This window comes from Ruditapes philippinarum, unplaced genomic scaffold, assembly GCF_026571515.1.
Source record: "Ruditapes philippinarum isolate M1 unplaced genomic scaffold, ASM2657151v2 ctg1374_1_1_1_1, whole genome shotgun sequence".
Classification (NCBI taxonomy): Eukaryota; Metazoa; Mollusca; class Bivalvia; order Venerida; family Veneridae; genus Ruditapes; species Ruditapes philippinarum.
In genome coordinates this window covers 64,206-78,546 of record NW_026862168.1, presented here as the reverse complement: position 1 = coordinate 78,546, position 14,341 = coordinate 64,206, and the positions used below count along the sequence as shown (strand labels likewise).

The 14,341-nt window shown below is 33.0% G+C and overlaps 1 protein-coding gene across 1 annotated transcript; it reads right to left on the bottom strand.

The window, feature by feature from the left end:
* Nucleotides 1-3,554: 3,554 nt before the first annotated feature.
* On the bottom strand, nt 3,555-13,534 carry LOC132718164 (uncharacterized). The gene is made up of 3 exons (XM_060701790.1): nt 12,118-13,534; nt 5,039-5,163; nt 3,555-3,779 (listed from the first exon to the last, which is right to left on the bottom strand). The coding sequence occupies exons 1-3, from the start codon at nt 13,124-13,126 to the stop codon at nt 3,555-3,557; spliced, it is 1,359 nt and encodes a 452-aa protein (XP_060557773.1). The 5' UTR covers nt 13,127-13,534.
* Nucleotides 13,535-14,341: the final 807 nt, after the last annotated feature.

Below are 14,341 nucleotides of genomic sequence, written 5' to 3'. Positions count from 1 at the left end.
ATAACATTTATATTTTATGTGTAAGAAATGAAAATTATCAGTATTATTTTTTTGTAATAAACATTGTATGAAATTGTTTATCGGCTATGATACTGCCTAGCGTCAAAAACATAGAAATAATAAATAAACAAACAACACATTTTTACTTGCAATAAAATACTAGATATATTTTTTAAAAAAATGCTGCACTAAAATACATTTTCAATCGTTTAAATTAAATGATAACTATGACATAGAATTTATTACCTTTGTAAAATGTCAGTTATTTTTTGAAATAAGTACAGTATGAAAAAAGTCAGTGGTGAAACTTATAGGTTGGCTAGCTCAGGGTGAGGTTAGCTGGGTTCCAGTCTGTCGATTTTTTGTTATGTTTCTGTTTGGCAAAATCGACACTATCAAAACGACGAACGAATACGGAATATTAAGCGCATATGTTATGAACAAAAAATGTTATGAATAAGCAAAAGCTATCAACGCCTGAATCCCAGGCTAGGTGAGGTTTTAGATTGTTGAATGTCGGCCATCCCATCTTATGTCAACTCTGGTCTGTCCACATTTAGCATCGTCGGATACCCACGGCCGAACCATTTAACATTTAATCAGTTAGGTATCAACCACGTGTATCCGATGCTGACATTACAGTTGTTAACAATCTGCTGGTCATTTAGTTTTTTAACACTCTACTGGTCACACTTTTGTCCAAATGTCACACAACATCGTAAGAATGTGTGTGACAGGTTGCTTGCTCGAGTTTGAACATGGATCACCTTGGTTGAAAATCAGAAGTATGTCACAGTAGCCAAAAAATAGAAAAAAAAATGTTTTAGCTCAATGGTTCATCTAAAGTTAAGAAGTTGGTAACACAACCTGATTATGGAAAAACCCTTGTTAACTTGCTGTCCAATATATATGGATTTTTTTCGAAAGGTTGTTCATGAAGACTATATGTAACAATTATTGAATAATGAAAATATTACAGTACATTTGAATTGTTGTGATTATAGATTTCATTTTTATGAATTAACGATAAAGTAATGCATTTGAAAATTAATGTGTAGAGATTAATACAACACACCAGAATATATTTATTATTGCATCAAAGTACAGTACATAGATGTACTGTAATTTGGTAATTAAGTCTTGTAGGATGATTCATACCGCCTCCGTGGTCGAGGGGTTAGAGTCAATGACTTTCTAATCCAATTACCTCTCTGGCGTGGGTTCGATCCCCGGGAGATGCGCTTTGGTAGTTTAGCGCGGAGGAAGGTAGTCTAGTACTGGTGTAACTCTCCAGGAACGATGGTTAGGAAACTACCCGCCTATATGACTGAAATACTGTTGGAAAAGGCGTAAAATTAAAGAAACAAACAAACAAACTTGTAGGATGATTCAATTAATTGACTTTTGGTATAGAGTTCAAACAGATCATGGTATTTTATCAAGATGCATCACTGGAAACTCAATATGACTGTTTCAATATTCTATACTGCAGTCCATTTAACGGGGTGGTTTCAAAAAATGATTTCTTTATTGGCTCATTCTATCAGCTTGTCCTAGCAATACACAGATGGAACATTACATCTTCCTTGACTCATAAAAACTTTTGAAGAAAAAAGCCTTGGTGCATGTGAATCACTTGTTACGGACATTGAATCTTGGTCAGAAGATGATCCCCCTATTGTTTTCGAGTCAGTAGGTTAAAATCAACATGGCTTTGATGTCAAAAATGGATTATATTATCAAGCAATGTATACTTCAGTACTTTCAGTGCTTTGATTTATTTTTATAATACATTTGTATATGAACTTTTGCCGAGCAATATGGTATCTGACCAGGCGAAAAGTCGACGTCCTGTAAAGTTTTAAAGCTGTTTTTTGTAAATTCATGAAACCCTGATTTTCCGTTGGGGGGGAGGTTAAAAAAAGGGAGGTTTTAACCTTCTTTAAAAGGGCGCAAAATTCCCCCTTTTTGGTCTTTAAACATCGCAAAGGTTTTAAATTTGGTGATTTTTTTTAAAAGAATAAACCAAAAAACCCTTTAAAACTTTTTTGGGGTGTTTTTTAAAAACAAAAACAACAAAATAATGGTTGTAAAAACTTTTACCTTAGTTATTTAAAACCCTTGAAATAAACAAAATTATAATTTAAATTACCCCGGTCAGAATTCCCCCTGGGTTTTTCCGGGTTTTTAAAATGAAGGGGGTGACAAATGAAAAGTAAAATTTAAGTTTCGAGTTGGGGAACCCAAATTTTTAAAATAAAAAAAATATTGTAATTCTGTAACATAACATTTAAAATTATGTGTGTTTCTAATTGTAAATATTTTTTATGGAAAAATAAAACAAAATATATGTCTTACATTATGTATCTGCTTTAGACCTATGCTTAAGAACTAACAAAAATGAACAAATAAAGTTCACACTATCACAGGCGCCTTGGAAAATCCTTACACATGCTTGCATTTAACAATCATTTTCTTAATCAAATCATCCTTACAACTAAGTTCATATTTTTATATGTTTGAAAATAAGAAACGTCACTGACATTCCAATTAGAATGGAGAGGAACACAATATTTACGTCCCTTGCATCACGTACCGATTTCACACGGTTGAACAACATTATCAGTAACGATATGGAGAGTGGCCCACTGTGCCAGCCCAAATAAGAAAACTTTTAAACAGTCAGTGACATCCCATTGAATATCTATTGGCTGTTCCTATTCGATTCTAAAGCTGACGCATTTTAGTTTTTTTTCTAAGGGGGGGAAAGGGCTCTGTGTAAAAGGGGGCGATAAGGCGAAATTTGGGATTTCGTTCTAAAATGGGGAGTGGTGGTAAATTTCAGGGTACTTTTATTAAACCCGCATATCGTCCCCCCTCTGAAAAAAAAAGTGAAATTTTTTTTTTAAAAATCCCAACATTTTTCAGATAAATTTTTTTTTTTGGGGTGTTCCCGTACCTTTTTTTGAATATTTTTCCCCAAATTAAAATGGGAACGTCATTTATTCTACAAAAAAGTCAAAATTATACTAGTTTGATTTAAAAGGGTGGCCAATTTTTTGTTTTCGTTCAGATTTTTCGATGACAAATTTGGGTTTAAACCCCTTAAAAATCAAAAGCAGGTGATAGTATCCTATTTGATGCTTTATTCCCCTTTTCCATAAGCAGGGAAAGTAAAAAAAATTAAATCCAAAAATTGTTCATTAGTTACGCCAAATTGTGCAGATCTATAGCCGAAAAGAGTACCACCGTAAATAAACGTAAATATACGGAGTAATATATTTCATAGTATATCAAATTGAACGAAAAGAATAAGCGCATAATGATATAAAAAATTCATTTGTCATGACCACATCGGAATATGACCATTGACCAAAATCGAATGTGATAAGTCTTTACCACCAGTGAAGAGTCAGATCGGCCTGCATATTCCATAAGTCTGACAAGACCTTTGGCTGTCTTACGTTAAAGTTTCACCTTGATATAGCCAAAATTCAAAATGAAAGTTCCGAAAATCAAGGCATTTAAACAATGTAAGAAATAATGGGATAAAATTATTCACCATTATCTAGCTGGCAGGAAGAAATCACCGTCCGACAAAGTGGACAGGGAATGCCCTCATATCCTTGACTGGTCATTCTGCGTAGACATGGATCACAAAACACGTGACTGCACGGGTTGCAAATGCTTGGCATGTGGTACATTTCTAGACACACAGGACATGTGTACTTAGAATCAATGTTATAGTCATGAAATTCCAGTCTAGCACTCTGTAATTCCTGAAATATTCCAATGTATTTATGTACTAAAATAATGCATTTTATGCATAGATGTCTAAATATGTATTAACAACAATATTATGTTCATAGGTGATTCTTTTTTCTTTTTTTCATTTAAAACAATATTAACCCTTTCCCTCATGAGCATATTGCGAAAAATGGCCGTTTTCACTGAAAAGCCTCCTGTTACAAGTTCAAACTGCTATGAAACTATGAAAAATGCTTCAATACTAATCAAACTTGGCACAAATGTTGACTGGGCCATTGCCTTTGTAACGACATGCTCTGTCTTAAATTTCCTGTTACCATGGCAACGAGGGGACATCTCAAAATTGCCAAAAATCACTATTTTGCCTCGATTTTTTCCATCAAAATTTATTTCAAAGTGCTGCAACTTCTCAAGGGATTGAGATAGAGTCAAAGGCTTTTAAGCGTTGGTTACACGTTACCTTATGATCGACATGGGGTCATTTTTAGCCTCTCACAAGTCCAAAATTTTCTTGGCGATGAGGGGGACTCCGCCCCCCTTCAAACCCCCCAAACAGAAGGGGGCACATCCCCCTTCTAGCAACCCCCTGATGTATCTTTTGAATAGGGGGCGGCGCCGAAAAAGTGCTCACTTTTTTAGCAACATTTCTCAAATGAAAACATGTGTTAGGGGCCCAAATAGGACATTTTTTCACTATTTCAGGCCTAAAAAAGGGGAGGGGGGTCGAAAGTGCGTTGTTTCGCATATATATGAGGTAAAGGGTTAAACAAGATGTCTAGGATGGTTCTAGATCTCTCACCTGAGAACTACTGCTAAACAGGTTTTAATTATTCGATGCAGAAGTACATGTAGGTCATTTGGTCATACTGGGATGGGGCTACATGTATTTTGTCAATAGGGCTTGATTATTCACTTTAGTAGAGGTATTCAATCGATGCTACATGCTTAATAAATGCACCTAATCTCTAGGCCATACAATTTCAAAAATTAAGATTTTCATGAGTTCTCTTGTATATCAACAAAGTGACACAAGTCTGTATTGTGTCAGTATTTAGCATTAAAATCCAACATTTTATGAGTCATGATGATTTACATGTGGAAAGCTTTCATTTCAACATTAATTGTGTTTTACCAGAAAATACTCAAAACATTTATATAAATATCTAAATATAACTCAGTACAAAATATGGAATGTCAAAATAAAGTTTAATGTAAAACTAATTTGTTTACTTTCATTTCAATCGTTGTCTATTAAAACTAGCAGAAATACCTGAAATGATTGAGCAAACTTTCTCTTCACATTTTCAGATGCTGGACTTGCAACTGGTGGTTTCTTAAGTTTCAACAGTTGTTTCTTTCGTTTCCTAGCAGATTTGCTTTTAACACCTGTACAAGCTGAAAAAATAAAAACAAACAAGTGTTATAATTAAATATAGTTTGAAGAAATTCAATTTTCACTTTAATTCTATTTACATTAAAAATTTGCAAGTGTGTGATTGGGTGTGTGTGTGTGTGGGGGGGGGGGGGGGTGAGGGGTTGGAGTAGGGGGAATTGGGGTCTCAAATTATGATCAATCAATTTGGTGCATCATTTCAAGCCTTTCCTTTAAGAATTTCTTGTTCCAGAAATTCTTTTGTCTCGAATAGATTTTGCTAGACCAAGATTGTACAGAAATGCTGTGATCCATTCTTGTAACATTTTTGAAAGCCAAATACAAATGATAAATAATAGATCAAAGTACTCTTATCAAAACACAAACAGCCATATAATAGTCATGCAAGTACTTCAAGGCATTTATATAAAATTTTAAGACTAAATTATAGATAAGAATTAAGATATACATATTCATTTTTGTATTTTCTGATCGCAAGATCAGTAAATACATACATGTAGCTAACATCCACGGTCTAACACAAAATTTCCTAACAGACCTAACAACGCAAAGTAGTTCTCACTCAAAACTGCTTAAAAACCAGCAATTTAAAAGACAGAATAATTTTTAATGTAGGCATTTAACGAATTACAGTGCATTGAAAGTTCAGATTAGTCAATAGAAATATGAGGTTACGATCACAAGTTTCGCGGATGAATATCATTTTAATCAATGAAAATGCTATTGTTAGCTATGTCGATTACTGAATACTCCAGGGCGTAGTACAGAAATAAATCTGACTGCCGAGTAGTGGAATATATAAATGTCGGACTGTTTTGGCGAGAAGATTTTCGCTAAATTATTTTTATCAGTGTTAAACAGGTTTATCGTGAACAAAATACCTCGAAATTGATAAGGATTACAAACACGAAATGGAAATTCTCAATTTAGAATTACAATGTAAATTTGTTTTTATTCAGGCTACATATTACGTATTACTTCACTGTGGTGCAGGAGTATCGCGCTCGTTTAGGGTGTGAGAGGCCTAAGGTTCAAATCCTAGTCGAGGCAACTTTTTTTTGAAGTGTCTTTTTTAAGGAAGTAGCAACAATATGCAAGGATAAAGTGTGGCTGTCATAAAAAATGATTTTTGATGCAACTCTAGTCATGCAAAATTCCATATGTATCAATCTCAAACTGTTATAGAAAAAAAATCTTAACGCAGTCGCTGCGTAAGATGAATTATAGTATATAACAAGAGCTGTCACAGGAGACAGCCAAGCTCGACTAATAAAATACTGGACGCAGTAAGGAGGACAAAACTATGAAAGAAAAATCAATTATGTATAATTATGTATTAAGTTATAGTAAAAAAATAACATTTGTTAACATAAATTCCAAGATCAAGGGGAAATAATTCTAGAAAAAGTCACGCTAGAGTTATGAACCTTGTCACACAACATGTGTGTTATGATAAGAAATATGTATTTGAAGTTTGAAGTTACAAAGATACCTTAAAAAGTAAATAAGTTATAATATTTCTTAAAGAAAATCCTAAGTTCAAAGAGAGATAAATCTGTAAATATTGATTCAAGATGTATGAACATTGTCACATAAAATGTAATTGATCATAAGAAATAAGTATTTGAAGTTTGAGGTAGATACCTTTAAAACTAAAATAATTATAGTAAAAAATAACATTTTTCTAGTAAAAAAATCTAAGTTGATGGGGAGATAATTCTTGCAATATTGGTGCTAGAGTTATGAACCTTGTCACATAAGATGATAAGGTACATATATTTGAAGTATGAAGTTGATCCCTTTAGAAATAAATAAGTTACAGTAAAAAATAATGTTTTTTAAGGAAAATTCTAAGTTCAAGGGGAGATAAATCTGAAAATATTGGTGCTAGAGTTATGAACCTTGTCACATAAGATGGGGATGATGATAAGGTACATATATTTGAAGTATGAGGGTGATCCCTTAAGAAATAAATAAGTTACAGTAAAAAATAGTATTTTTTAAGGAAAATTCTAAGTTCAAGGGGAGATAAATCTGAAAATATTGGTGCTAGAGTTATGACCCTTGTCACATAAGGTGTGGTTGATGATAAGGAACATATATTTGAAGTTTAAAGTTGATACCTTAAGAAATGACAAAGTTATAATAGTGAAAAATATTTTACTGCACCAAAACTTTAATCTGAAATATGGACGCGGACGCCCACGCCGGGGCGAGTAGGACAGCTCTCCATATACTTCGTAAAGTCGAGCTAAACATAAACTTATATAGGAAAATACATACAGATAGTATGATTTAGATTGCAAAGATCAGAAAATACCACAGAGCATGCAGCCCTTTGATTAATCAACAGTTTCATAGTGTGGAATTATCCTTATATTAGTAATAATACCGATGCATGTTGAAAGATTGTCTTATTAAACTTCAAAGATTTCTAGCTGTATTTTTCACAAGTCTATTAACACAAAAGTAGTAAACATATCTGCTTTTTAATGAAAAAAACAAACAAGAGGGACATGATGGCCCTGAGGTCGCTCACCTGTATATAGGTCCCCCCAACACCCATCCCCCACCAACGTTGCAGGTCCAATTTAACCCAAGGGCTTTTATTTGCACAAACTTGGTAGACACCCATAAGAAGATGTTTCATGCTAAACATGTAAGCTCTAGCTCATTGGGCTTTTTAAAAGAAGATTTTTTTTAAAGTTTTTACTATACACATATAGTTAAAAACAATGACACCCCTGGGGCCGGGCCAGTTATGACCCCAGGGCTTTTATTTAAACAAACTTTGTAGACACTTACTAGAAGATGTTTCATGCTTTATAAATAAACTCTAGCTATTTTGGTTTTTTCAAAGAAGATTTTAAGTTTTTGCTATACACATATATAAAGAAAATCAATGACCCCCCGGGGCGGGGCCAATTTTGACCCCAGGTCTTTTATTTGAACAAACTTTGTAGACACTCACTAAAAGATGTTTCATGCTTAATATCTTAACTCTAGCTATTTGGGTTTTTTCAAAGTAGATTTTTTAAGTTTTTGCTATACACATATAAGAAAAATAAATGACCCCCGGGGCGGTGCCAATTTTGACCCCAGGGCTTTTATTTGAACAAACTTGGTAGAAACCTATTACAACATGTTATTTGCTAAATATCTTAGCCATAGCTCTTTGAGTTCTTTAAAAGAAGATTTTTTAAGTTATTACTAAATGCATATAGGGAAAAATCAATGACCCCCCTGGGCGGGGTCAATTTTGACCCCAGGGCTTTTATTTGAACAAACTTGGTAGACACCTATTAGAACATGTTTGATGCTAAATATCTTAGCCATAGCTCTTTGAGTTCTTTAAAAGAAGATTTTTTAAGTTTTTACTATATGCATATAGGGAAAAATCAATGACCCCCCTGGGCGGGGTCAATTTTGACCCCAAGGCTTTTATTTGAACAAACTTGGTAGACACCTAGAAGAACATGTTTGATGCTAAATATCTTAGCCATAGCTCTTTGAGTTCTTTAAAAGAAGATTTTTTAAGTTTTTACTATATGCATATAGGGAAAATCAATGACCCCCGGGCAGGGCTCGACATTAACGGTTGTCCGACTGCCCGGGGCAACTAAAAGTTTGGTCCGGGCAAGTTATTTTGAAAAGCACTTGTCCGACAGGGCAAGTGAAAATAAAAAGCATCATTGACAAAATGCATGTACAAAATGAATAGAAATAACATCTTTTCATTTATAAACATCTTTAAAACAAAAATACACCATGAATTATTATCAATAATGTGAATATACTACGGTCATCGCCCATTCTCAATAAAATAAAGCATTTGAGGTTGAAAAATATTAAAAATTTGATGTTGTCATTGTGTCATTTTTTATCGCTGAAGTAAAAGTTTAGGGTATTTTGCAAGTTTGCCAGAAATATTTTGAACAAGAAACTATGATGTAACAGGATGGCATTTATTTCGGTAATGACACTGTATTTCTTCGGTAACGTAGATTTCAGATCTGATAATGTAACATATTGGCTGCATATTAATAACAAATGTCTGTAAAATATATCCAAATCTGTAAATTCTCTATCTAGAGGGACTTTCTAACCCAGGAAAATTCAAAGAAGTTGGGTACCTTGCTAATTTTCAGTCAGTTTCTTCAAAGTTAAATATTCGTAGAAAGCAAAAATAGTCAATTTTGGAAATGATTATTTTATGTCTTCACTCAAAGGATATATATCATATATAATATATAAGAGGTCGAATGCATACACAAATTTTGTATGAGCATTTTTTTTTTCAAAACATTCAACTTTCCACTTCCTTAATATTTGGAAAATTTAGTACTAAGCAGTTCGATATTTTATCCCCATATAGGATGTCACGTATGTTTCCATTTTATTCAAATGCAAGTAAAGGTTGAGAAAACAATTTTATTTTTTTGTAAAATAATTTATATTTATGGATATTATTTTTAACATTATTATATATAGAATGAAATAACGGCCAGTAAGCTCTTTGCAGAAACGAATTAGTTGTTGCTGAGAACATCAATATCTTGTAATATATTTTCAACATTTCTGCTGGTACATCAACATATTATTAACATATCTTTTCCTTTGGTAAAACAATTTTGTGTCTTCTTACAACTAATACAAGGTAACCGTTACATAACAGGCATGCTAATCCCAACTTTATCTTTAATTTTCAAAAATTGTTGAATTGTAAGTTGGATCGTAAACGTATGTTTCACACTCGCTTATTTATGAACTTTATCACGGAATTTAAACTTACATGTAAAATCGACTTTTTTATTTAGGAATCAAAATGCACATCATTCTATTGTCATAAAATGCGATTTTATGTTTTTATATATGCATGTGTAAACAATATTAAGTCTGTTTGATAAAAGTAACGTTTGTTTCACAGTGGTTACTTAAACAAGTAAAAACTCGACCAAAGTTAAAAAAATTTACTTACTAATGTCAAATAGAAGTTAATGTTGCTGTTATACGTGCTTTCTGACTTCAATTTTCCTTTTTATAAACTTATTTTAAAAAGTTGATAACGTATGTTTCTGTAACGTATGTTTCATTTTTACATTGAAAGTGGGTTAAAAAATGACGCAAGACTGTTTAAGCCGCCATAATTTGTGGTTAATATATCAGAGTTACACACATGTTAATTTTCTTTCTTGTTTGGAATCTTCTTTGAATGGATTGGCTCTTAAATAATGGTAACGTATGTTTCTTTTTAAAGTGCTGTTGAATAGATTTGAATAAAAAATGAAAATTTCCGAAAATAGAATGATATTTGAGAGGCTGCAAGCTTATTTTTATTTATAATCATATATATGCTGTATTATTAAGCATGCATCGATTCAATTATGTAATTTGGGTTTCACTTCTTAATGTTTTAGGTTTGTCACTATTTATTTATATGCATTTGGCGACATTTGATCATCCATTATACCAATGCGATTTTAACAGTCAAATATAATTTTTTACCAATAATCAAAGTTCATATACACACACAGCAATGACTAATTGCACATGTTTCGTTTATTCTGGAACTTATTTTTCTGAAACATAATTTCAAAGTTGAAAATTATAGGTGGCGACAGTAACGTATGTTACATTTTAGGGCATTAATGGTACTTGTAAAAGAAAAATAACAGATAGAAATGTAAAACTGAGAGTGTCCCTATTAGACAAAGTGGCAGCCACCTTTCTAACGACATTTTGACCTCAAGAAAAACCTTCGTATAAGAGCTATACCCAGTGGAACATAAAATGCTGTGTTTTATTGAGAATGAGCGAGATGTACATTTGTTGATATAGGAAACGGAAGCAAAAATATGAGCATGCGCCGCGGTAAGGTTATTCTCTGTTCTAATAATAGACTATATCTAATTTTGTACAAGGTAATTCCTGGGTTATGCTGTTGTTTAAATTTTGATGTTTGCATGTAAAGATATCATTGAAAATATGTAGATAATCATATTGATCTTTAAATATAATTGTTAAATAAAGTTTTTGCATTAAAAATGATTTATTGTTTAATCTAATATAACAACATTATGAACTTAGTAAACGAAGACTCGTTTACGGCTGTTGACTTGATGATTGAACGGAGAATTTCCTTACCGCGGCGCATGCTCATATTTTTCCTTCCGTTTCCTATATCAACAAATGTACATGACCGTAGTATATTCACATTGAATAAACAGATGAACCGATGTTTTAGAAAAACTACTAAATACAAAAAATATTTATGAGCTTGTTTGTTTTTCTGATTTATACATTTTTACCATTTTTAGGTCAGGACAAGTAAGTCTTAGGTCACGGGCAAGTAGTTTTAAAAACTACTTGCCCGACAGGACAACCTGATTCAAAAGTTAATGTCTAGGCCTGCCGGGGTGGGGCCAATTTTGACCCCAGGGCTTTTATTTGAACAAACTTGGTAGACACCAATTAGAACATGTTTCATGCTAAATATCTTAGCTCTAGCTCTTTGAGTTCTTTAAAAGAAGATTTTTTAAGATTTTACTATATGCATATAGAGAAAATCAATGACCCCCCGGGGCGGGGCCAATTTTGACCCCAGGGCTTTTATTTGAACAAACTTGGTAGACACTCACTAGAAGATGTTTCATGCCAAATATCTAAGCTCTAGCTCTTATGGTTTTTTTAAAGAAGATATTTAAAGTTTTTTATTTCGGTTGCCATGGCAACCAGAGTTCTGCGTGGAATTAAATTCTTTGAACAATTTTTAAAGGTGACCACCAAAGGAACATTCCTGTGAAGTTTGGATGAAATTGGCTTAGTGGTTTATGAGGAGATGTCATTTAAAGTAAAAGTTTAAGGACGGACGCCGGACGAAAAGCGATCACAAAAGCTCACCCTGTCACTTTGTGACAGGTGAGCTAAAAACATTTATTTACAATTAAAGTACTTACAATTATTAACACTTGTTTGTGGCTCATCAAACAAAGCTGTTACTCCTAAATCATCACTCTCATCATTTCTAAATCTTCTTGTAAGGTCATACTTAACTTCTTTCAACAGCTCTATCACATTTAAGTCTTCATACCCAGAACAATTAACAGTTTCATGGGCTTCAAGCTGTAATAACTCAAAATTAGGTATCTGTGAGATACTATTAAGATTGTCAATGGGAAATTCTTCTTCAGCAATGTGATCAGATTCATAATCTATATGGTCAAAGAATGGTATTTGCAATGATTCAATTGGGTTTCCATGTTCAGTGTCATTAGAATAAATATCAGAAAAGTTACATGGAGTGTTAAGCAGCATCTCTCCAAAGCCATTTTGATCCTCAAATGCCAGTTTATCTTTATTATCAATAGCTACTTGTTCATTTTCATGTGAACTTCTATCAATGTCACTAATATCACCCGACAAACACTTACAATCTGGTCCCATATTTGCCTGAATCGGAAACTTAGCACTATCATTATCATCATCAATATCTGGAGCAGATTCAGAACTTTTATAACAAATAGCATTCTTAGCTTGAAAATCACTTGACAATAAACCCATTTTATCAGAAACAAAATCTTCAACAATATGAGCACTATCATGTCCAGGTACTATCTCTGTTAATGTGAAGCAATCACCATTGACAATGTTGTTGTCATGTAATGGAATAGCATTTGTTACCATTTCCTCCACTGGAGTAAATGCATCTATGCAGACATTGTCAGTTTGAAATGAACCAGGAAGTTGACTAGGTACTTTATTGCAACTATTTTCACAGAACAAATCACCTTGTTTGGACTTGGCAAGGTAAACGTTCCTCGAGAGGAAATATTCTTCCCCTAAATTATCTAGATTAGCAATAGAACTATCCTCAACTATAAGAAGATCTTGATGACAAGATTCATTTGTCCTCTCAATAGATTTATCTGGATTGCATTCAACTGTGTCCAAATTTAATCCATCCATAGTTGTTTTTTTTACAAATTTTAGAGTTATTTATCTAAAGTTTAATTTTTGATTTAATAAATGACCGAAATCTCTCATTTTCTTTACTTGTCCGTCGAATATGTCTTGCTCTATAGTATGTACCCTCTTTGCTTGTAGAGCTCCCCGATGATGTCACTCTTCATCATTAAACTGGAAATATTGTTACACATATTTTGTACGAAACGTATCCGAATGTCATAACACTTAAATAAACATTTCACGCATATTTCATCACCATCGTTTATTTTACCATTCTAAAACGATATATATTTGAACATTTATAGGCACGTTATGTTTCGACTTTCATATCAAGCATCAAACACAAACTATTGATAATAACTTGCTTTTGTTGCCAAAATTGACATGTTGACATTTTTATCAGTAGAAGATCATGACAAGGGGGATAACATAAGAATTGATGGATTTAGCTCAATACAGGATTGGAGCAGTACCTCTAGACGCTTGCAGAAATCATGATCACAAAATAGACAAATATCGTTTTTTTCGCCGATTTTTACATTTTTCCTTGATTATCGTACTTGATTCGGTGTGAAAAGATGAATTAGACCTGTTAAAGTTCATTCCGTTGGGTAAAAAGACAAGATTTTAGCATTTTATCATTCAAGCGCCTTGTCCGGTATATACCGGAATACGGTATTTAGTGTGGTGCTCCAATTCTTTTTGGATTTAGCTCAATACAGGATTGGAGCAGTACCTCTAGACGCTTGCAGAAATCATGATCACAAAATAGACAAATATCGTTTTTTTTCGCCGAATTTTACATTTTTCCTTAATTATCGTACTTGATTCGGTGTGAAAAGATGAATTAGAACTGTTAAAGTTCATTCCGTTGGGTAAAAAGACAAGATTTTAGCATTTTATCATTCAAGCGCCTTGTCCGGTATATACCGGAATACGGTATTTAGTGTGGTGCTCCAATCCTTTTTTTAGTCACAGCCATTCTTTTTTTAGTCACAGCCAGAATTGATAACGATTCGCCCCTTAACGACTCGCCCCACTTTAACTAGTGACGATTCGGCCCACTTTAAAACAGTTATTTAGGTTATATATATTAAGAAACAATAAGATCAAATGTTTGTTTTTGGTATATTTGTAACATAAAATGTTCTCTGTATCTAACTTTAAGACAATTATTGATACCAAATAGGACTCGTTATTTTCATTATTGTTCTT